Source organism: Cucurbita pepo, chromosome LG12 (assembly GCF_002806865.2).
Source record: "Cucurbita pepo subsp. pepo cultivar mu-cu-16 chromosome LG12, ASM280686v2, whole genome shotgun sequence".
NCBI lineage: Eukaryota > Viridiplantae > Streptophyta > Magnoliopsida > Cucurbitales > Cucurbitaceae > Cucurbita > Cucurbita pepo.
In genome coordinates this window covers 6,321,678-6,345,416 of record NC_036649.1, presented here as the reverse complement: position 1 = coordinate 6,345,416, position 23,739 = coordinate 6,321,678, and the positions used below count along the sequence as shown (strand labels likewise).

The following is a 23,739-nucleotide window of genomic DNA, read 5'->3' as shown; positions in this document are numbered from 1 at the left end:
CCTAAAATGATTCTTGGATAATAAAAACTGCATTAATTTAGTGGATCATAAATTTCCATAATCTGTTCATTGCCATATTATCTCTATACCTATGACAGCAAAATAACAAGATTGCTTGAGCATCTTTTTCCTCATAAACTCGAACTATAATGATTATCTGTACAGGAAAATCCTAGCCGAAGTTCTTGTTCGAAGACATACATGTAGCCTATGCTCATCCTTTTTTCTTCCCTACAGCTCTTTTTTCTAGACAGAATGTGAAGACGTTGATTATATGTAAGCATAAAATATGCACTAGATTTGGCAACTTCAAATGTGTTCAGCTGCCAACATTGCTTGCTAAGTCTCTTACAGGACCACCAGCTGTATGACACGGCAGGAAGATTGCTCGCAATGGACTATCAGAAAATAAGACTTCTTGATGCAATTGATGCCCTGTTGGTGAAATTATAACATGAATTAAGCACAATTTAATACCTTCGGCACGTACTAATAAAATGTTATGGAATAATAGATGCATCACGCAGCACTGACCATGCTTGCCGGCATCGAACAGCTTCTTGTCGAACAGCTCTCTTTGGATCATCAAGAGCTTTCGATATTGCATGCAGTACCTGAAAACAACATAGGCATAATAAGCAGAATAGAAAGCACAAATCGAGATCATTGATTGCAAGGAATAATCCTCGGCCTACCTGCATTCTCATGGGGTATATCCTTGCATGGGGTAGCTCAGATACCGCGACAAGGCACTGAATAGCAGTTTCTCGTACAAGCTGGAAAATGCATATCCTTCAGGCTTTAGAATAATAGTGTAATATCCCAGCATCATACCCATTACCAAAAAAATTATCATCCTAATTGAATTTGATGATAGGGAATGGCAACACAACTTGCTAGTTTTTTTTGGGGTTAAATGCCGTAAACAAGAGAAAGTTCATGTGAGATTTCACATTGGTTGTGGAGGAGAACAAAACTTTCTTTACAAGGGTGTGGAAACCTCTCCTTAGTAGACACGCTTTAAAACTTTGAGGAAAGCCGCTAACAGTGGACTTGGGCTGTTATAGTTCGGACTCAAGATCATGTAAGGAAATCTAGATGATATAAATCACTAAATCATATCTACTTATCCCCAAGGAACTGAATGAATGTTGAGATATCACACAACTGGGAAGAGAATGGTACATGTGAAAGCAAGAGCAGATAGTGGAAACAGTTGCCCAAATAAAAGGAGAATATCAGCAATGGAACAAGTCACAACGAGTGGATTGCAATAGACAATAAAATGACGATCAAGAAAATGACTTCATACCATCATATGAGGAAAGGCAGTCAGTCCAGCAAGGCAATCAACAATTTTATGTGCATTCTCTGTGACAGCTTCTTGTCCTGCAGTATGATTAGCAAATACTCTTAGAACTGGATCAAAGAATTTGTTTTGTTAGGCACAAAGGCATTGACAGAGTAACTGTTTCTTTAGATCCATGAGTTCCCAAAAAGTAAGACCCACTCATGAGAACCTGAGAACTACTCTAACTCCTCATCTCTCCTTACCTTTCAACCGAACTTTCCCCTTGCACTGACAGTCAATCCTGAAAGCTTGGTAACTGAACTTGCCATAAGGAGATTCAAGGGCTCCTCTTACTCTCCAGTCTCAGTCCTCGGGAACACCAAAACTCACAGCCCAAAAAGTACCCCCGGATAACCTCACTACTTTCGCACCCTCGAGTTCCTTTTTCTTCTTCTTGCACCCTTTAGTTAGTTACATCATTTAGTTATAAATGGGACCTAATACTCTGTCACCACTCCCTTGACTCATTTCCTCCAATACATACAAAAGTTCTCATATCACATTCGATCCAAACGTCTCACGCGTTGTCCATTTACACATTCTCTATCAGGAAAGGAAGGTAATGCCCAATAAACGCTAGAAAATGAAATTGCGAGCTAATGAGTACTAGACTCAAATTCAAAGCCAACATGTTAACGTGCAAAAGAGAATAAAAATTACGCAATAATGAAAAAGAAACATTTAATCATGGAAATAGATCAAAATCTTACCATTTTTATCCATCAATATCCCAGATAAAACAAGAAGAAGGCTATAAACCACGTCCTTATTTATGATGTTCACACTTAATGCTAACAACCCATCCAAAAGCATAGGAATAAGCTGCAAAAATTAATGTGATACTGTAATAAACTTTTTGCGCTTCATCTTGAAAAAAGAAACCTGAGCTGCAACAATGGTACAAATAAATCCAGAAACTACACTTCGTTTACATTTAAGCTAACCTTCTTCGCATCACTCAATATAGCAGTGAGTGGAGTATCACATATGACATGTGCAAATGCCTCGTACAACATGTATCTGAAATGCAAAGCGGCATATCAGTGCATGGCTACCATAAATTTCTCGTAGACAAGCACCAGACAGGGTTAAGAGCATGGTTATAGTAAATGCTCCAAACAGGTATTTTCAAGCACATTTCTAACTCATTAACAAACAACCGAGTCCGAGTTGAAGCGCAATTCAACTTTCATGAACACACTCAGATGAAAGGATCCAGCAGGAATAAGCTAAACAGCATAATGATGATTCATGTAGCATCTATTAAGATGTTTACTATGTTCTGACTGTAAATCTGTATAAATTGTCTCTAAAGAGGATACTATATGGTACGAATATTATAATGATCATAAACTCATATATTGCAATCAGTTTGACGGATCTTGCTATGTGATTCACGTAGTGATAAACTAAACAACCCTTGCGACAAAATCGCAGGTTTTCCAAATCAGCTGTTAGAGATGTAACAATAAAGAGACAAAAATATGCTTTTGAGTTGTCACATTGCAATGTTAAATAATGTAATAGTACTATGAAGGATGACAAAATTGAAAAGAAAACTTTAGCATGGTTGAGTTTGTTTCAGAACGCAGGTCTGTTAGATTAGACATTAATTGTTTACATTATCATCCAGTTACATTCTTCGTAGTCTGGACATTGCTAGAACAGACAAAAAAGGAACTCATGCAAAATGCTCATTAAAAGAAAACTTAATTTCTCAATAGGATAAGAGATAAACACCTACCTGGAAAGTGACTCATAAGATTTGCTTACTAGAGACTGGAAAATGGGCATCATGGTAGAGAAAAAACGCTGCTTATAAAGTGGTCGTAGTATTGCATGGAATTTGCGGTTCAAACATGTTTCAGAATCACTCATAAGAATGTGAAATGCATCTGCTGCACCATTCATGACTGCAAAGTCTAAGTTTGTCTCGCAATTTTTTTCCAGTATAACCTTCTGCAAGGGTGAGGCATCTGTTCTACTTTTTGATACTAAGCACTGCAAGAAAACCATGGTAACATCTCGGACCTTTTCATGACCAAAAAGAAGCAAACCTTTTCCAATCCATGATAATCCAACCACAGCATGAACTGGAATCAAAGAGCCTTTTTCAATGCTGGAGCATAAATCTGTGAGCAGCATTTCACTGCCATCACGAGTACTTTCATTATGGAAGCACCTAAATTTTGTGTTGAAAATAATGTCAATAGCTTCTTCCAAAGAAACATAATTTGAGACTTCTACTTTATCAGACTTCAGACTCAATTTATTGATCATAGAACCTAGTGCCTGTGCAGCTGGTATACAGCCCCTGGTGATGGATAACATAAGCAAACGCATTACTGATCTCACATCGGGAACATGTATTTGTGGACGAAGTGCTATAATGACTGATGCAAATAATGAAAGGATCCATTCATCTCTGGAAAGAGGACTATCTTTCTGCTGCAGAAGTTGTAAGCCCTCCATCTGAACTGGTATTGTTGTAGATAATGCTACTTTCGAAGGAGAAAAACTGCTTGTTAATAATACATTGAATGCTTTTTGGATTATAATGTTCTGGCTCTCTTTCGAACAACTTCGAACAGAGAGTTTCAATGCCATCATGGTAGCATCTAGAAGCGCCTGGATTCATTAAAAAGAAAAGACAAGGCTACTACTTCAGTAACAAGCTTACAACGGAATTTAAATTGTCTAATTGGGAATACTACGTGCAATCAATTGATAACTAATAGAACAGGGAACAGAAGCTTTACTCACTTTATCCATCGATGTGCTAAAAACTAAACATTTTTCAATTTGATCCCAAATGTTAAATGTAATGCGCAATATGACTTCCTCAACATCTCCAGCCTCATCAAACCTACACGATCATGAAAAATTGTAAGCATCACATGTGCAACAGGAAAACAGGAGAGGAAAAAAAAGAAAAAAGGAAAAAGAAGGAACAAACGGCAAACCCAAAGAGAATCTAGATGCATATCACATCAACATAACTGTAATACAGAAGGACAACCTGAAAACATGGCTGTATACGCCTTGATAGTAGAGAAACACAGGAAAGAACAAGAAATAAAATTCAAGAATTTTTCGACAAAAAGGATGTAAAAGAATATAATAGAATCATATACCATGGAAGAATTTTGGTCGAGTAGCAATCCAACAGGGACAATAGAATCTCGACTGACTCTGAATTGCCATTGCTCTAAATAAATAGAATGTGCAAAAGTCCATTAGAAAAAGAAAAATTGCAGTAATTATGTCAGACTTGATGTAATAATAATGGGCAACCACACCATGAAAAACAACAAAAAGGAGAGCTCCGACATTCCTTGAAAATCCAATAATTTCTTCCTGTACATTATTATTATTATTATTTTCCATTCAAAGAGAGGAAAAAACAAACATGAATAACTTCAAAATAAGAAATGCTGTCAAAGAACAGTCAGAAATTATTGTCTGATGGAGTTTTTTTTTTTTTTCTTCTCTCTCTTTGATATATTGCTATTGTTTCATCCAGAGAAGTGAAAACATCAAGTACGTATAATATTAAAGAGCAGTCAGAAATTATCTTCTGATGGACGTTTTCTCAGATATGTCGCTTTTTTCATCAAGAGAAGTGAAAACATAGCCTATCACGAAGAAACAAATGAAAAGCCATAAAAAAAATTACTTAAGCAAGAAAAAAGGACCACTCATCAATTGGATTTCTTCTTCTGATACATTGCATTTGGATAAAAGGAGTGAGAATTGGAGGGTGGGCGGGGTGGATATATCATATTAAAGGAAAACCAAAAATGTAAGAAAAAAAAAGGTCAGTTAAAATGGGAACATTGAATGACGCATATGAGAAATATCTAGCATAAAATAAAGATTATTAATCTTTTAACACATACATAAACCTCAGATAAATGGAAGGACGTTGCCTCTTCGATCCCCTGAACAATTTTCAGCATATAACTTCGCCCAGATCTACCAATGTCAGAAGCCATTTTAAGTTTAAGTGTCAGTGGCAAGGCCTCGTCATGAAGAGAGAACATTGGTGCAATCTTTTCAACAACAACATGCATGTAACTTTGCCATTCCACAGACCCATGATATCTGTCGACAAATGAGCCAATATGTTGTAATGCCTTCAAGGCATGATTCCACAACGATCCACATTCGAGGTTCATGGTTATAAATGACATGAGACCCAACAAAATATCCTCAAATACGACACTTGATACGGGTGAAGAACCTACAGGGAATGTGGCCAGATTCCGCAAGCCCTTTACTGCAAAGGATTTCAAATTTCAGCCACAGCTTATATTCTAATTAATCAATCTTAGATTTAAACCACTCAAACATATGCGCAATAGTAAGTAAGAGAATGGCAGAGATCAATAATAAATCTGTTTGGGAGAGATATAACTGGAAAATTGAAAAGATCGAGAACGGCAGTAATCGCAGCTCCTATGGGGAATTGAAAATCATTGAATTTCTTCAATATAAACATTATGAGAAATAAATGAGTAAATCCTTGAGCCTAAATTTGTAGATAAGTTGTGTCGTTAACTTGTTGATTGATTAAACAGGTGAGACAAGTCATATGTACGTATGCTTATATTACACAGACGCGCCCCATTTTAAAAACAAAGGTACTCAACACTGCATTCGGATACTGGCATAGAACAGAGAATTTTAAGTTAGAAAACATCATTCAAGGGAAACACGTCAAAAGAAGATACCTGCACAATAGAATTCATCATCATGCAGATCTTTCTTAGCAGTTCCTGGAAAGGTAGAATTGAGGAGCTGAACCAATGCACACGAAAAAGTTTGAAGCATGTTGTATGATTTCTCTTTAACAGAGCATGTTTGTTCATCACAGCTTGCATACAGATCTCTGCATGCTGCAAGTAGTTCGATGCAGAGATAGAGGGCTCCAAAGTTAAAATTCCTCGAGGGAGAAATTTTGTAATTATCAGACTGGTCCACTGAAATCCCCACAAAATCCAGCAAACGAAGGAAGAAACTTTCAAACACATGGTTGCAGGAAGCAACAGATGCATTTGCTGACTTGTAAAGGATATGGCCAACTGCATTTAGTCTCTGCCTGCTTTGCAGAGGGAGGTCGTTGTAACATGTATAAATATTTAGGATGTTAAAAATTTCCTTTATATCTTCATCATTGATAATTAATCTTAAAAATGATCCATTACTCTCCACAACCATCTTCTGCAGGAGTCTTAGAGCTTCTATTATCATTTCATTCCCTTGAAAGCTAGGACTATCCAATGATTCTAAGTTAAAGGACAAAAAAGGTTGTTCTATTGATGTAAATATGATCTCCTTTACTGAAGACCAGATAGCTTCACTATGCTTTTCCATTCTATCTGCCCCATATTTTACGGTGCAATCACTCAGATACTTCAAAGAATCAATCTGCAATCATGTAAGTTACTATTCAACCGCTTGGGTAATCAAAAGAAGTGAATCCTAAATAATAAGCAATTACAAAATCAAGTAAATAGAGAAATTCAGACACACCTTTGCTAGTGGCAATGACGATGAAAGTTTCTCAAGAAGCAAAGGAATTGCAAATGGCTCAAAGAGGGGGTTTGATGAGAAGGCCATCTGCGCAATAATATTACAAGTGCAATCATGTTGAATAATGTGCAAGAAATGATTATGCATATGGTGCAGAACTCAACGTGCAGTGTTTAGAAAGTTAATGATGGGTGAAGGTAAAGTAATTAATGCCAATCAGGGCACCGATAAATTTATATCTGAGCTAAAAAGTAAAAAAATGAGAAAATAATCATGGCTGTATGGAGTTATGATTGCAACTCAATGTAACAAGATCAAGAACTAGGAGGTTAAAACTGTTTGTACAAACATCAAGAATATTAGAATACTGCTAGAGAAAAATGGATCAATGATCTTTTTTTTTGGGGGGTGGGGGCACGAGAAGAATTTTGAATTTCCAAAATTATTCTGAAAGCAAAGCATGAAAATTGACGAGAACAGCATATTCAACATCCGCAAAATTTTAAGAATATTTGACCCTGGAGAGGGATTTTTTCCCCTTGATTTTAGTCTTGTTAACTTGACAACTCCAACAGTTCCTTAAAAGTTCTGGGTGCTGAGGAATATATAATAGTATATATGTGACAAACATGGAAAACAAACTTTCTAAGAGAATTAAAAAGATTCAAGTTCTTTGAAGACTTAGTTTAGGCGACAGACATTTTGAAGAAGCTGAGGTTAACAAGGAATGAAACAGTCGAGGAATAGATAAGAAACAAAAAGTGAAGTACGGTCCTAAACCTAAATACTGAGAAAGCCTGCAACAAAATGGATTAGAACTTTTAGGATGATGTCATTCTTAAACAATGCTATAGGAATGCATGAGGTAGAGGGTATGTGGCTGGCATTTAACCCTATTATTTATGGAAAACTACAGGTTTTCTGTCAAGACGATCCCTTTCTCCCTTTCTTTTTTGCTTAGTTGAATGCTTGCCAAAAGCAGGGACGAAGGGCTGATAGAACGGCCTTCAACGTGGGAAAATTGCTAAAATATCTTCAGTTGGTAGGTGACACCCTAATTTTCTTGGTGGCATATAACGAGAAAGTGTCCAACCTCTTTAGCGTTACTAATGTTGGATATGAAGAAATCTAATATTGCTAGTTTTGTTATTCTCGAGAAATTTTTGGTGGATTTTATGAAGCCATGGAACTCAGAAGAAGCCCTTGGCTCCTTAAGTATTAGTGTTTGCTTCGTAGTGGTACAAGTCATGTACTTGCAGGGATCCAGTTATCAAAATAGTTCAGAAGAAATTAAATCAACCGAAGTTAAATTTTTAAGTAAAAAAAGACTTGCTCTTTCCCAGAGGGTCCTGTCCAAGATACCAACATATTTCCTTTCAGGTTCAAGGCCAACGTGCCCCTATATAATTCTAAAACTTCGAGTTTTTAACTAAAATTCTTAGGAACAAATAGTTCAAAGTCATAACACGAATTGACAAATTCTTTATATTAAGAATAGGAGTTCATTATGAAATCCTTTTGCCTACACCTGCCCCTGAGTATATGCTTCAACAGAAATTAAACAAGGATACATGGATGACAATTGTATCTACAGTGGCCTAAGATAGAAAAACTCTTTGTTAGGTAAGTTCTAACTGCATGAAAGACAAAACGATCGTGATAGTGGGCACTATCTCAAAAAGAAGTTTGGTTAAATAGACATGTCTACAAACATGGAGACTACCCACACCTAGATAGAGGACCCTATGAAGATTTCCTGCTATTTTTCCACTATTTTTCATTCATAATACATTTCAAAACTAGATCATCATAATCTTCCATTTCTCATGCTTAATACGTTTCAAAACTGGCAATTCATATTCTTCCATGGAGTTTTCATATGTAAAAACAACATTTTTCATGCAATTTTTCATGAACATTTTTCGTGCAATGGACTTAATGTACATGGACAGACTTCAATATCTATGTCTTATTCAAAATAATAGTAATAAAAGTAATGTCCATGGTTGCTAAGAAAGATATCAGGACTGACTTCATATATATCAACCAAGTTTTTTGTATTTCAAAAACATTACCAAGCATAGGCAGCTAATTAATTCCATATAACCACAAAAAATAATCACCTTGCTGCAATTTAATGCCGCTGGCACTAAAATCTACCAACATCCACATACTCGCTAAGACAGCATTCCTAGAACATCTAGAGTGCAATTACTATTATTCAAATTCTCCTGTACAAAATCTTAGGTAATGATTAAGAACTCAAATTACAATGTGAGCCAGTAATATAATGTCCTTGCACATTACCATACCATAAGTGCCTGCGAAAGATCATTCCTTGTTACATCAACATCCTCCTCTTTTCCCTGGATAATAATAGTATATAGAAACATTATTGACACAAACAGCAAGCAAGAGAGAAAACTGTCCATTTTTCAAAAATATGGGCAAAATGTATATATAGAAGAATACGTGAGTACGACAAAGCATAGAAATAGGAAAGCATTACAAAAACTCTATGCAGTAACCATTTAAATTACCAATTCTCTCTGAAACTCATTCTTAAAGAATTCTATCCAGGGATCTATAAATGTTTGAAATTCAGGTTCTCTCACCGTCCCTGAGATTGCAGTTTGTAGATCCAGAGAATGCCCTTCATAATATTTTGTATGCTATTACTCTCTTTTCATCTCACAAAGTTCAAACCCTCATTGAACACCCCCACACTCAACCTCTGTCATTCAAGATTAACAGAACTTCAATGCAATCCTAACCTACTCAACCGGGATTTGAAGCTTATGTTCCTTGATCATAGTCTCTTTGCAACGATTCCTTGTGGCCCTTAATTCCAGCAAAACAACTTGGTACAGAAACAATCGTACTTTCTCGGTTATTGGATGCATCCACTTTCTCATAATTGACTGAAGAAATTAAATTCATTAGCTCCATGAACCCTCTTGCACTCTACCTCCATTTTTTTTCCTTTCATGTCTTACTCTTCCCATGTCTGGTGGTTTGTTTCAAGTATTCCATCCGTCATTACACAAAAACTTGTGTAGAATACAATCATAGCGCTGGCCCACACCAATCTCTATTTTCATCCACCAAGGATTTCATCTCTGTCAATTGTAGGTGTAGACTTCTAGTAGCTCGTTTGTTCTCGGATCCAATTGTGAGTAAGATTTCTAGGAAGCTTTCATTTTGGAAGAAAGTTTCTTTGAAAAGGGGAAAACTTACTCTCATTCAATTTGTGTTGAGAAGTATCCCAAGCTATTACTTATCCCATTTTAGGATTCTTGTGTCTGTGAGTAAAGAATTGGAGAAGCTTGTAAGGAGTTTCCTATGAGAAGGGGTTGAGGAATGGAGGTGGTATCAAGTCGAGTTGATGTGGGGGATTTGGTTATAGGAAACTTAAGGGCTCGTAGCAGAGCGCTAAATGGTTTTAGCGCTTCCATCTTGAGTCCAACTCCTTATGGAAAAATGTAATTGTGGGCAAATATGAGCCACTCCCTTTCAAATGGATTGGCGGAAAGGCTAAAGGCATTTCCAGAAACCCTTGAAAATATAGCTGAGGGGTTTTCCCCTTTTTTGTCAGTTTGCCCAATGTTCAACAAGTGACACGAGGGAGGATAAGTTGTTAAGGGATAGATCCTTCTTCCCTCTTGCCTGCGTTTGTATCACTTATCCTCAATGAGAAACCATTTGGTGGTGAAAGTGTTGCCTAACTCTTTGACTTCTTCTTCACTTGTTTTGGGGTTTCAACGTCCCTATCAATATTTTTTCCATCCTCGCATGGATTAGAGAGTTTCATTGTAGCTCGTGGAGTCCCTATCCTTGTGAAGGCTTTCCTCATAAATCCTTCTTTCTTTTCTTGATCAATCTCTCGCTCTGGAACAATGTCTTTGCCTTGCAGTGAAATGCAAAAGTTCCAAAGAATATAAAGTTTTTTTGTTTGGCAAGTTGTCCATTGAAGAGTTGATCAAATTTTGAGAAAGTTGCCCAATATTTTTGGGTTCAAGAACATGAGGTGGGAGGATTCAAACATTTGACCTCTTAATCGAGAGCATATACCTTAACCAATTGAACGATGCTCAGATTCGCAGGAAATTGCGTCATTTGATTGGGTCGTTGTGTTGCATTCTTTGCAAGCAGGCAATTGAAAACTATGACATATCTACCGAATTTATGACTTAGCTCATGTGGTTTCGAGTTATTTTTTTGAGAAGTACAGTTTGAGACTGGCTAGATATAGAGGTTGCAAAGAGATAATCGAGGAGTCCCTTCTCCATCCTCCTTTTCATGAATGGAAGGTTTTTGCGGCAGGCTGGGGTGCGCGTTGTTTTATAGAACTTTGGGGGAGAGGACTAATAGAGATTTTAGAGGGCTCGAGAGATCTTGGAGTGATGTTTGGGCTTTTATTACGTTCAACGTTTCTCTATGGACTTCGACAACTAAGTCACTTTGTAATTACTCATTAGGTCTTATTTTGCTTGATCGGAGGCCCGATATAAGAAATCAGTATTTCTCAAGGATTGAAGGTCTTCTTGTTTTTCATAGTCGCAAGGTCCCCAATTTTTGTGGTTTTAAAGTTTACAAAGTCATCTAAAACACGGTGTTAAACGGCTTGGGTTTTTCAACTCTTAGTCAGTCAAACCCGAAAACCCCCCTAACTCACGGCTTCCGCGTAGTTTTTCCCTCAATTTATTTTGAACTTCCTACAACTCTGAACCAGCAACCATTAGAGAAGTGATGATGGAGTTCATAAATGATGTTTCATTGCCGTGCTAGTATGAGACTCTCCTTGCCTTGATTAGACGAGGTCATGATTTCTAAACTCCAAACTCTTTCGTTGTACAGTTACTGAGCACAGAAATAAACACCCTCCAAACTTTCCTTCTTGAAAACTTTTTTACTCCAAGGGGTTCAAATTACTTCTTCCATCCCAATCCTCAACCAAGTTAGCTATTGCGGTTCCAAGAGGATTAACAAACCAACGGGTACCATCATCTCTCCTTTATCCTAGCCCTTCTATCCACCTCTATCTAACATCAAAGGAAAATATATATATTCTACTGTATTCTACAGTAATGGTTCATTTTCCCTCCTCAAAATGAGAGGGAAGTACACTACCAATAAATAATCATATGCGAGAGGAGAAAAGTCAAGAAACCAAGAAAGGAAATGACAAAACAGGATGCATTGAACTTACATGTGTAAAATGTATTGGGAAATAGCAACCCAAGAATTCAAAAAGATCGCTAGAACTACTTGCAAGTGTTCCAGTTGGATCTGGGAATAGCTTTGCCACAAGCTCGACGATGTGAAAAGTAAGCATTAAGCAGTGTGGATCTTTTTCACCATCAATGGCTTCACAGATTCCATACACAAGATCATCACCCTGGATAACAGTGACAAACTCATTGATACTAACTCCAAACAAAAGGTCAAGTAAGTTAAAACAGTCGAGCACAAAAGCTATATACAGCAGTGAAACATGAGAACCGTCATGTAGACATTAAGATGTGAAGTAACCCAAAAAAGGGGTGACCAAATGGTCAAGGGAACATTTTTGGATTGATTCTAAGTTTTCACGACTCCTGAAAGAAAAGACGGGTTAAAAGGCTAGAAGAAAGCAAGAAAAATATGGTACCAGTGAAACAACAGCATCAGGATAATGTTCCAAAAGGCACACCAGAAGTTCAAAACTCAGCTGTCAAGATAAATAAATCAAAGTCAAACAAAAGAAAATAGTATCATAAAGTTATAAAAATTTGAGAGCATTTGCCGGTAAGTATCTGCATAAGTTCCCTATATGTTAAGTTTGTTAACTCACCTTCCGATCATGCTGTCCCAAGGACTGTACTTGAAGATTTTGAAAATAAGACTGGGCAAAAGACTTCGCATCATTCTGAGAAACTGCCCCAACTTCCGTTTTCCTCCTCATCAGTGCCAAGCAGCCAATTAGGGCACCCCGTAAAGCTTTCCAATCTTCCTGATAATAAGTATCAAGTCAGCTATCACGTTGAATAGAGAAACTTGCATGATGGTGTATAAAAAATAATCGACAATACCAACTATTTGGGATGTTTTTTATTATGACATGCTTTCAAATAATTAAAATCAGTTCCTTCCTCAAAGGCTTATGCTTAAGTACAATTTAGAAGCAGTTTCTTCCCAATCCCATTTTGTTGTACTAAAATATTAGCACTTTCTCTAAAATGCAAAAAACATGCAAATGCTTTTAAAAAAAAGTCATTGTTTGGTTTGAAAACCTCAAATTAACCTCTCTCATGGCACACATCTTTTTCCCTAATTACTCTTTACACACACTTTCCATCATTAATTTCTCTCCATACACTTCTTCTCACTAGCTTCTCTCTCTATGCATTTTTGTCAATAATATCTCTCTTACACACGTTCCCTCACTAAATTCTCTCATCAATTTCTCTCTACACATCCAATCTCAATAATCTGTCTTCACATATCTTTTTTCAATAATCTATCTTCAGATACATTTTCTACCATCTCTGCAGACTTTCTCTCTATAACTTCTCTCTAAACATATATTTGATCAGTAATCTCTCTTCACAGACATTTTCTAACGCTGACTTCTTCCTATCCACATTATCTGTCACCAATTTCTCTTTACATACTTTCCCTTAGTAGTTTCTTTCTACATATATAAATTTCTCAATAGGTGATTGGTACCGATAAAAAGAAACTAAAAGTGCCCACTAACCAGTCTCTCTGTAAAGAACGTCATTAGACTGTGTATTGTTGCATCATCCAGAGGCTTTGATGCAAGACATGCAAGTACTTCCCCAAGAAGAAGTATACCTGAAAAGGATAGCAAGCTTGTTGTTTCTTTTTCAACAATGCAGAAGAATAAATTGAAAATGCAAGGTAACATGTCAAACTTTCAACTATTACAGCAAGTATAAACCACAAAAGATGGTATGTATCATAACAGATATCTTGACGAACAGCAAGGCACAGTATGGTTAAATAACATCCCTTAAACAAACAGAAGGTATGGATGTGTTACTTAATGGACAACCAGTGTTAGGCACCAATGACAACGTTCAGAAGTTGTTACAAATGTTCTTTTACTATATTTTCTAACAATAGCACAAGCCATATTTTGGCTAACTAGAAGACTTTTATTTAACTTCCTTTGTATTCCGGGTGTTTCCCTATTTTATTTTATCAATGAAATATCTTATTACTTTTTTTTTTTTCTTTTTTTTTTTGGTAAGATATCGAGCTTTTGTTGAAAAAAAAAAACCATAAAAATGTAGAAGGAGCACCAACTAACTATAAAAAGGGCTCCAATCCAACAAAATCATACCAAGATCATAATTACAAAATAGTCTATTACAGACGCCAACAAAGAGGCATTAAGCCTCCCCCCTCCCAGACCTCAATGAATTTCTTAACCTCTCCAAAAATCCTATTGTCCTTTCAAGCCAAATACCCAAAAAAAAAAAAAAACGCTTGCCACAACACTTGGCCCTGCTCCCGGAAGGGAAAACACAACAGAACTTCCTCAATCATAGAGAAGTTAAACTTTGAGTTTTTGTTATCTTGCAGGACATTCAATCTAGGAGGAAGCTACACTTCTCCTAAAATAAAATCATGATTTGCATAGTAAATTTATTCATTTCACTTAACAATATGAAACAAGTTTTGCGTGAGCACATTCCTTAGTTACTTGTTCAAAAGTGAAAGTAAGCAAGAAAAATATACAGAAAATACCAATAATAATAATATGTAATTGTAATAATAATATAACAACATAAGAAGTTTACGTAGCAGTACCTCTGCCTCGAATAATGTGATCAGTAATTGTCAAATACATACCCATCTCTGTAACCTAAATCACGAAAATAAGAATTTAAGGCAGTAAAACTTCATAGAGTTGAAGGAAACATGATTAAAGAGGAAGGGAAGAAGAAGCTAGGCAAAAAAATACCAGTGTTTTTATTGTTACAACATTGTTCTTCACAAGGGAGATGATTGCTTCCAAGCTCGTGGCCTGTAGTGTCACATATATTGTTGTTAGTCCATTGTTCTTCGTGGTGTTCCTATTAATCAGTACATTGTTACACAGATGAAACATCACAGCGTTAAGAAATACAGATTTGGGGGGGAGGGGGGGGGGGGNCAAGAAACCACCGAATAGAAGCCATGAAATCAAAGGATTCCTAAATTACGCCCCCAGTGCACATGTGGGAAGACTTCATTATTTTCAAGCCAAACCGACCAATAAAGTAGCTCTAACAGCATTTTTTCACAAAAACCGGGCCTCTACTTTCATATGTTTCTTGCATTGCTTTTTATGCATACATATTTCCAGTAAAAGGTTGGCAGCAGAAGGAATTTTGCAAAAACTGAACCTCTGACTGAGGGAGGACCAGTTAAACGTTAGACTGGAAACACTTTTCCACTAAATATGAGTAGTAGAAGGGCTTCCCTAAAAGATAAGGTTAGCAATTTCCACATGGTCTTTGCAAAAAAAAAAAAAAAAAAAAAAAAAAAAAAAAAAAAAAAAAAAANAATTAGTCTAAAGGCCTTTCATTAAACAAAACCCAATATAAGGTTTTCATCTTCTTTGGCCATTTCCCATCCAAACTGCAGTAGAAAGGGCCTCAAGCATGGTTGAAGGGGCATAAGCTGTTAAAGACTGTCCTACAAGAATAGAGACCAGAGACTAAAGAAGACCACATTGTCCTGTTTTCTACGAAGTTCAGACTGAAGCAAGACCAATAGGCTTAACAGTTAACCATTCCTCCAACATGAAAAAATGATTTAAATATTGATCCCTCCATCAAAGAGAGGTTTCTTATAATGCCCAAACCCCAACTTCTTCATGCTAACAATCACTAATCGCCAGTTCATTTTTGTTAGAAATTGCGTTTGACCTGGAAAGAAGTTGGGAGGGAAATCGAGTTAGTCCGAACATCCTCCCATGATCTTATTACTTTTCCATTGTCAACTTAAGCCTTAAAAAAGCATTGAAAATCTTTTACTCTTTCGTCGTCAATTTTCATTGAGAAAGAATGAAAGAATACCAGGGTATCCAAAAAGACCAAGCTCGGAGAAGAAGCCTCACTAAAGAAAGAAACTCGGAATGGAGACCTAACAAATAATTAAGGCAACAATCGTAGTAGGAACTAACTTCCTAATCTCAGCTAAAGTAGACAAATTTTGTCATATTTGTCAAAGTAACTTTCAAATCTCAGCCTGTTGCAAAGCAGGTTGCTTTCCGCGATACATAACAAGCTAAAACGGACAATATCTGCTAGCGATCGGTTTGGGCTGTTACACAATCACACCCTTACATGAAACGATACTCCAATTCGTTGGGTAACCACTTCAACCCAAATAGTTGTAACAAGACAAAATTGACGAGGTTAAGTTCATCTCCCGGGATTTCCAAAAAAAAAAAACACTCACATACATACTGTGGAATTGTTCATCTCCCAGGATTTCCAAGCTTTCTACTAATTAAATGTGGCAAACGAATCGAGCTAACAGTGGTAAAGCAAAAACAGAATAATTTGCAGAGGTTTAAGTTCAGAGAGTTCAACCCGCTTTCATAATCGCCTAGTTTAGCATGCAATATTGAGAAATTGAGAGTTGAAAAGCAAAATGGAAATGGAGCAATAACCTGTTGAGACGGAGTATGAGATACGTCGACGAAGGACTCGATGTAGTGTGTAAGCTTACTGAGCTCCGCCATTTTTGGGTGAGCGGGAATGGGTTTAAGCCGCGCAAGCTTGGTGGCGGAAGGTCTTCTGCCTTCAACAAATGAGAATAAAAATATATCTAAAAAACCCCCCGCCTTCGACAAATCATCAATTTTTTATGCACGCTACACGTTCGATTTTTTTTTTTTTTTTTTTTTTTTTTTTTTTTTTTTTTTTTTTNTATTATTTATAATGGATTATTCAATTTGAATCATTTTATTATTTCTTTTCAAAATGTTTTTAAGTTTTTATACGGTTAAGATATAAATTAATTTATTAATTGTTTATTAAATTATCTTTAAGGACAACATTTTTATTTTTGAGTTTTTTTTTTCTTTCAAAATACTCCTATCCTTAAACTTTAAAATATATATATATTAAAAATATTCTTAAATTAAAAAAAAATTAAAAATACCCTTATTATATTTAGTTTAAACGGCATATATTTATTTTTAAAATACACATAAACTTTTAAAAGTATCGTAATATTTAAAATTTTAAAAGATAAGTTTTAAGTTAACATAAACTTTTATCATTAATACCAATTTAAAAAAATAAATATTCATGAATTTTCAAAATTAACATTATAGAGATTGAAAATAATTTACGAGACGTTGACAAACGGTTTTCGTCCATATATTGATAGTAATATCTTTGTTGACTTTTTTTTTTTTTTATAAATGTAAAAAGTGTTAATACTATTTTTAAAATTTAATAGGTGATTTTTAAACATAGTACTAACCTGTATTTGTTAACAAACGGTTAGAAAGATATTAATAATTTTTTTTTTTTTAAGTTCAAGAGTATTTTTGAAACACAGTTAAAATGTTTTTTTAGAATAAATTATCAATTAATTATTTTACTATATTAACTGCTTCATAATTTATATTTTTTTATGTACAATAATCTATTTTATTATTATAGTTAAACCCTTTATTTAGTAAATTCAATATAATATTAAAATATTACGTTTTACCATTTTTTCCAACAACAAAATGCATTTTCTATTTTTCAAAAGGCACAAGCCCAATAAAATTTCTGATATTAGAAGCCCAAAAAAAGTGTTTAATGAAGGCCCAATAGAGTTCATCAATTACCAAGGCCCAATAGAATCATGAACTGTGAAGGCCCAAGCCCAATAAATCAAGCGTTGGCGTCGAATTTCTCGAACCCAGTCGAACTAACATCCAGGTGGCACCCGGCAGCCTGCCGATGCATTTCCCTCCACCGCGTAGAACCGCACGACGTCCTCAAATGGCGCGCGTCAAGAACAAGCGCCACCGTGAGTCATCATTCTGTCCTTCACTCGAGTCATCAATGTCCAGAAATCATTAACTAATTCACTAATTCTCAAGTCCAGAGCAGTACTTTTCAGAGGTTTTCCGGTAGAAGCGGCATCCGACTTCAACAACGTCGTGGAGGCCTTTGGTTACGATGAGTTACCGTACGTCGGAGGCGTAGCTTCTCGAACCAAGGTCGTTGGTCGGGTTTTCACGGCCAACGGATCACCGTCGGACCGGCAGATCCCTTTTCACCACGAATTGGGCCAGGTACTCATTGTACTCTGTCCCACATTTTTGGGCCTTTTGATTTTAGGGACTTGTACAAGATCTTTCTGATTAATATCTATGAATGGAAATTGATTACTTAGTAGCATCGTTTAATTTGTAGCTCTGAATTATCAATGTAATTAAGGGGTTTGATCTCTGAAATGACTTAGGTTCGTTCGAAGTACTTGAAAGGATGTAGATTGATGATTTGAAATCATGTTAAAATGCATAGAAATTACATATTCTCTGAGAAAGGAAATCAAGTTACTTGAAAGGATGAAGATTGATTTCCACGATAATCAAATTTGTTTCGCTGCATGATAATAGAGCCTATGAACAATTGGTCTTACTATAACCTACACGTTCTTGCCTTATATCAAACATTTTTGCACCTAACCTTTTCTCTCTACTGTCTTGTGTGTTCCATCATATATTAGTTCAAAATGCTTTGTTTACAGTTTGAACAAGAACTTCACTTATCAAGTCGGTTTAACATACCTAAACTTTCTCCGGGGCTTGAGGATTGTTGGGAGGGAGTCCTACGTTAGCTAATTTAGGTCATGATCATGGTTTTATAAGTAAGGAATACATCTCTATTGGTACGAGGCTTTTTGGGAAAGCCCAAAGCAAAACCATGAGAGCTTATGCTCAAAGTGGACAATATCATACCATTGTGGAGATCCGTGATTTCTAACCTAGCTAAGTTGGAGTGGTTAAAAGATGGAGTGAAAACAGTAATGGGTCCAATCCCAGCTATCAAGTATGATGAAGTACCACAGTGCGAAATTTGGTTTAACAGCATGGTTGCAGCTAACACCGGCTGGGAAGATGCGAGGAATGTCCTGCGAAGGCCGTAACGTATCGGGACGGTACGCCATTGCCAGCTGATATCATCAATGGCTGCTTGAGAATTCTGGAACAGGAGTCTCTTTCCATTCCCTGGCAGAAAGGTGATGTTTTGCTGATAGACAATTGGGTTGTCCTTCACTCTCGTAGGCCATTCCTCCCTCCCTGCTAAATGCTAGCTTCACTTTGCAGGTAAACCCATCACGAAGTCTTGAAACTCAGGGACATTCACGTAGGACCAAGATTATGGCAGTTCTGAAGCAGATGATTGATTCATTGAGACATCAACTGAAATCCAATTAATGTTGTCATTGAAGGTACCCATGCTCTCTCTTTCTCTCTCATGTAGTATAAACAATGCATTCATTGAAACTGTGCTAGTGTTGATAATATGTAACTGCCTTGGGTTTTCTTCAGTTAATTATAGGGGATATAGATGATGAGTAGTGGTTTGTGCTTGTTGAATAACACTGAAAACATGGAATACAATCTCATTTTCTATCACGGGATCGTTTTGTTCTAAAGCAACTTTCCTAGCTACTTGCTCAGTAAGAAGACGAATGTGAGATCTCACGTCGGTTGGGGAGGAGAATGAAACATTATTTATAAGGGTGTGGAAACCTCTCCCTAGCAGGACGAATGTGAGATCTCACGTCAGTTGGGAAGGAGAATGAAACATTCTTTATAAGGGTGTGGAAACCTCTCCCTAGCAGGATGAGTGTGAGATCTCACGTCGATTGGGGAGGAGAATGAAACATTCTTTATAAGGGAGTGGAAACCTCTCCCTCGCAGGCGCGTTGTAAAAACCTTGAGGCTTGAGGGGAAACCCGAAAGAGAAAGCCCAAATAAGACAATATTTGCCAGTGGTAGGCTTGGGCTGTTACAAATGGTATCAGAGCCAGACACCGGGCGATGTGCCAGAAAGGAGGCTGAGCCCCAAAGAGGGGTGGATTGGGGGTCCCGAAGAAGGGTGTGCCAGCGAAAACACTGGGCCTGAAGAGAGAGTAGATTGTGAGATCCCACATCGGTTAAGGAGGAGAATGAAACATTCTTTATAAGGGTGTGGATACCTCTTTCTAGCAGATGCGTTTTAAAAACCTTGAGGGGAAGTCCGAAAGTAAAAGCTCAAAGAGGACAATATCTATTAGAAGTGGGCTTGAGCTGTTACAACGAAACTATCACAATCTTTTGTTTTTGTTTTCAAATCCTTGTTCTGAGATGACAAACCAACTAGTCTCGAAATTTGCTTGGATCTAAATGACTTAACCAAGACCTCCAAATTCTTCTTGATCTTTGTGGTTTGGTTGGTTGTAGCCCTTTTTAGACTATGGATAGATGGATTAGTCAAAGAAATCAATAGAACATAACACACAGAATTCAACCACCCCCACCACTGCACCATGACTTACGCCACTTTACCACTACCATCAAAACGTTCACATATGATGTTCTCTTTGACTTAATATCAAAACACTCGTCTTTAAAATATTCCCTACAACTTTGAGCCATGAGAGAGAGAGAAAAGGAGAGTGCATTTTTTTCCCTATAAAACAAATTACATCTATTAGGCGTTCATCTTTAATGTAATTAATATAAACATGAAAGAAGCATCTTTCTTTTATCTTTTACATTGTTGTTGATGGCTTCTTTGAGTTGCATGTACGTGAATTTGATAAATGCACTTTTTGAAGACACTTTGACCCACCATTCACCAACTATTGCCATTTTCATTAAAGCTAAATGCAATTTCATGCATGTTTTAGGCACTAAGATTAGGATTCCTGATTCCTGAAACTATAATGAGTTCTGTTAATTCTTCAAAAAATAGGGGATGAAATAAAGCTCGTCTTGTTGTTGAAGCCTTAGCCTAAAGCGCATCGAGGTGAATGTCGAACATTGTCAAAGGCTGACCCCTGCCAAACACGATCTTGACCATCTGGGCGACTTGGTTAGAAAACAATAAGGTAAATGCAAGCTCACACGGTACAAATCGTTAAATATCGTAGGAAAGCTCTGACACACCTTCCCTGGTGGAAGACGATTGACATTTCTTCATAAAAGTAATGCAATCTTAACTAAGTTCGACTCTATACCAATTTGAACGCTATACTAACTTGAGTTTTAGAGTGTATGCAGCTAAGTACCGCATTGGTGCGAGATTTTATGGAAATTTTGGATACAGACTAGAGCTTTCTTCAAACAAGCTCTAACACACATTTCCTTAAAACAATACGATCTTAAGTAAGCTTGCTCTAATCCAAATTCAAACGGAGTACTAACTTAAACTTTAAAGTGTACGTGGTCGTAGACAAATACAAGCCAATTAGAGCTACCTTTGAATGCCTCAAATTACACGTCAACCACGTGAACATTTCTTTTCAAACAAAACGTTGTTATTGTTGAAAATGGTGACTTAAATAGATGAACTATGATTGTAAGTTAGAAGAAGATTATTGAAGGCAGCATCAAGTCTTGGCTGAGATCACATATTCTGCAACAGCTTTGACAAAGGATTTTTTAACCCATTCACCATCCTTTTGTCAAATTTAATGATAACAGATTGGAATTTTTTTTGGGTTTCTTTTTATGGTTTGATTCCCACTCTATGCCCATAACACACTGCATTTTCCAACTATGCTCTCCTTTCTTCCATTCTCACGACTTTGAAGAGCGTCGGTCTAGTCCAACCACTAGCACTTTTTTTTTTTTTTTTTTTTTTTTTTTTTTTTTTTTTTNTAAAAGCTCAAAGAGGACAATATCTATTAGAAGTGGGCTTGAGCTGTTACAACGAAACTATCACAATCTTTTGTTTTTGTTTTCAAATCCTTGTTCTGAGATGACAAACCAACTAGTCTCGAAATTTGCTTGGATCTAAATGACTTAACCAAGACCTCCAAATTCTTCTTGATCTTTGTGGTTTGGTTGGTTGTAGCCCTTTTTAGACTATGGATAGATGGATTAGTCAAAGAAATCAATAGAACATAACACACAGAATTCAACCACCCCCACCACTGCACCATGACTTACGCCACTTTACCACTACCATCAAAACGTTCACATATGATGTTCTCTTTGACTTAATATCAAAACACTCGTCTTTAAAATATTCCCTACAACTTTGAGCCATGAGAGAGAGAGAAAAGGAGAGTGCATTTTTTTCCCTATAAAACAAATTACATCTATTAGGCGTTCATCTTTAATGTAATTAATATAAACATGAAAGAAGCATCTTTCTTTTATCTTTTACATTGTTGTTGATGGCTTCTTTGAGTTGCATGTACGTGAATTTGATAAATGCACTTTTTGAAGACACTTTGACCCACCATTCACCAACTATTGCCATTTTCATTAAAGCTAAATGCAATTTCATGCATGTTTTAGGCACTAAGATTAGGATTCCTGATTCCTGAAACTATAATGAGTTCTGTTAATTCTTCAAAAAATAGGGGATGAAATAAAGCTCGTCTTGTTGTTGAAGCCTTAGCCTAAAGCGCATCGAGGTGAATGTCGAACATTGTCAAAGGCTGACCCCTGCCAAACACGATCTTGACCATCTGGGCGACTTGGTTAGAAAACAATAAGGTAAATGCAAGCTCACACGGTACAAATCGTTAAATATCGTAGGAAAGCTCTGACACACCTTCCCTGGTGGAAGACGATTGACATTTCTTCATAAAAGTAATGCAATCTTAACTAAGTTCGACTCTATACCAATTTGAACGCTATACTAACTTGAGTTTTAGAGTGTATGCAGCTAAGTACCGCATTGGTGCGAGATTTTATGGAAATTTTGGATACAGACTAGAGCTTTCTTCAAACAAGCTCTAACACACATTTCCTTAAAACAATACGATCTTAAGTAAGCTTGCTCTAATCCAAATTCAAACGGAGTACTAACTTAAACTTTAAAGTGTACGTGGTCGTAGACAAATACAAGCCAATTAGAGCTACCTTTGAATGCCTCAAATTACACGTCAACCACGTGAACATTTCTTTTCAAACAAAACGTTGTTATTGTTGAAAATGGTGACTTAAATAGATGAACTAATTTTTTTTTTTTTTTTTTTTTTTTTTTTTTTTTTTTTTTTTTTTTTTTTTTTTTTTTTTTTATACGGTCGTTGAAGGGTTGTCTTTTTTAACAAATGTGAAAGTGAAAGATCGAACGATTGCCCTTGAAAAATGGTAACTAACGTCTTATCAATTGAGATATATGCTCGTTTTGAATTCTATGTTTATTTGTAAACTAAGTTTATAAATTCTCGTTTCACCTATGAATTTCTCTCTTTTGTTGTTTACTTTTAAAAATGCATTCATAATTTAAGTTAAAGTTCGAAACACGCACAGCTTACAAAGACGCACATCTAGTCGTTATCAAATGAGATCGAAGAATTTGTTCCAATGATTCGATTCTAATTGTAGGTACAACACAAAAAATACCCTCATTTTCTTCCACTCCTTAGTGGCTTTGAAGTTGTGCATTTGCTCTTACCACCGCTCTTATCTACTCCTAATATTACACATTTATTCAAAAGATCTATATTTGAATATTTTTTTCATAAATTGTTGAATTAAAAAGAAACTTAACGTAGAATTATTTTACAAAATATTCAAAGATGGATTTAAAAGTTACTCTAAGACCCGATTATAAAGAAACATATTTGAATTCTAAATCAAATTCTAAAAATAAATAATGTTCATTCAAATTGCA

General features: G+C 36.2%; 1 protein-coding gene and 2 long non-coding RNA genes across 7 annotated transcripts; 2 read left to right on the top strand and 1 right to left on the bottom strand.

The window, feature by feature from the left end:
* Window positions 1–13: 13 nt before the first annotated feature.
* LOC111806360 (MMS19 nucleotide excision repair protein homolog) lies at window positions 14–16,717 on the bottom strand. Of its 2 annotated transcripts, none has more exons than XM_023691629.1 (20): window positions 16,557–16,717; window positions 14,859–14,921; window positions 14,705–14,759; window positions 13,626–13,723; window positions 12,720–12,878; window positions 12,537–12,596; window positions 12,096–12,284; window positions 9,199–9,252; window positions 6,887–6,973; window positions 6,085–6,781; window positions 5,251–5,630; window positions 4,486–4,559; window positions 4,115–4,217; window positions 3,096–3,979; window positions 2,284–2,371; window positions 2,062–2,173; window positions 1,313–1,389; window positions 696–776; window positions 535–614; window positions 14–435 (listed from the first exon to the last, which is right to left on the bottom strand). In XM_023691629.1, the coding sequence occupies exons 1-20, from the start codon at window positions 16,626–16,628 to the stop codon at window positions 402–404; spliced, it is 3,447 nt and encodes a 1,148-aa protein (XP_023547397.1). In that variant the 5' UTR covers window positions 16,629–16,717; the 3' UTR covers window positions 14–401. The 2 variants fall into 2 exon arrangements, with proteins under 2 accessions (XP_023547397.1, XP_023547398.1); XM_023691630.1 differs by having other exon boundaries at window positions 2,296–2,371.
* A 1,115-nt stretch (window positions 16,718–17,832) lies between these two features.
* Window positions 17,833–21,261, top strand: LOC111806615. Of its 4 annotated transcripts, none has more exons than XR_002816842.1 (4): window positions 17,833–18,185; window positions 18,644–19,135; window positions 19,224–19,348; window positions 20,860–21,261. It is a non-coding gene; the product is annotated as an uncharacterized LOC111806615 (long non-coding RNA). The 4 variants fall into 4 exon arrangements; XR_002816841.1 differs by having other exon boundaries at window positions 17,833–19,135; window positions 20,860–20,995; window positions 21,159–21,261; XR_002816843.1 differs by having other exon boundaries at window positions 17,834–17,917; window positions 17,996–19,135.
* Window positions 21,262–22,481: 1,220 nt separating this feature from the next.
* On the top strand, window positions 22,482–22,879 carry LOC111807648. The gene is made up of 2 exons (XR_002816969.1): window positions 22,482–22,613; window positions 22,777–22,879. It is a non-coding gene; the product is annotated as an uncharacterized LOC111807648 (long non-coding RNA).
* Window positions 22,880–23,739: the final 860 nt, after the last annotated feature.

Bases quoted from the DNA above. Each gene is read 5' to 3' on its own strand.
- LOC111806360 (XM_023691629.1), bottom strand. From the start codon at position 16,628: ATGGCGGAGCTCAGTAAGCTTACACACTACATCGAGTCCTTCGTCGAC. The intron at 14,760-14,858 runs GTATTTTTTTGC...TTCGTGATTTAG, and splicing joins TTGTAACAATAAAAACACTG to GTTACAGAGATGGGTATGTA. The intron at 2,372-3,095 runs GTAGGTGTTTAT...TTTGCATTTCAG, and splicing joins TCTTATGAGTCACTTTCCAG to ATACATGTTGTACGAGGCAT.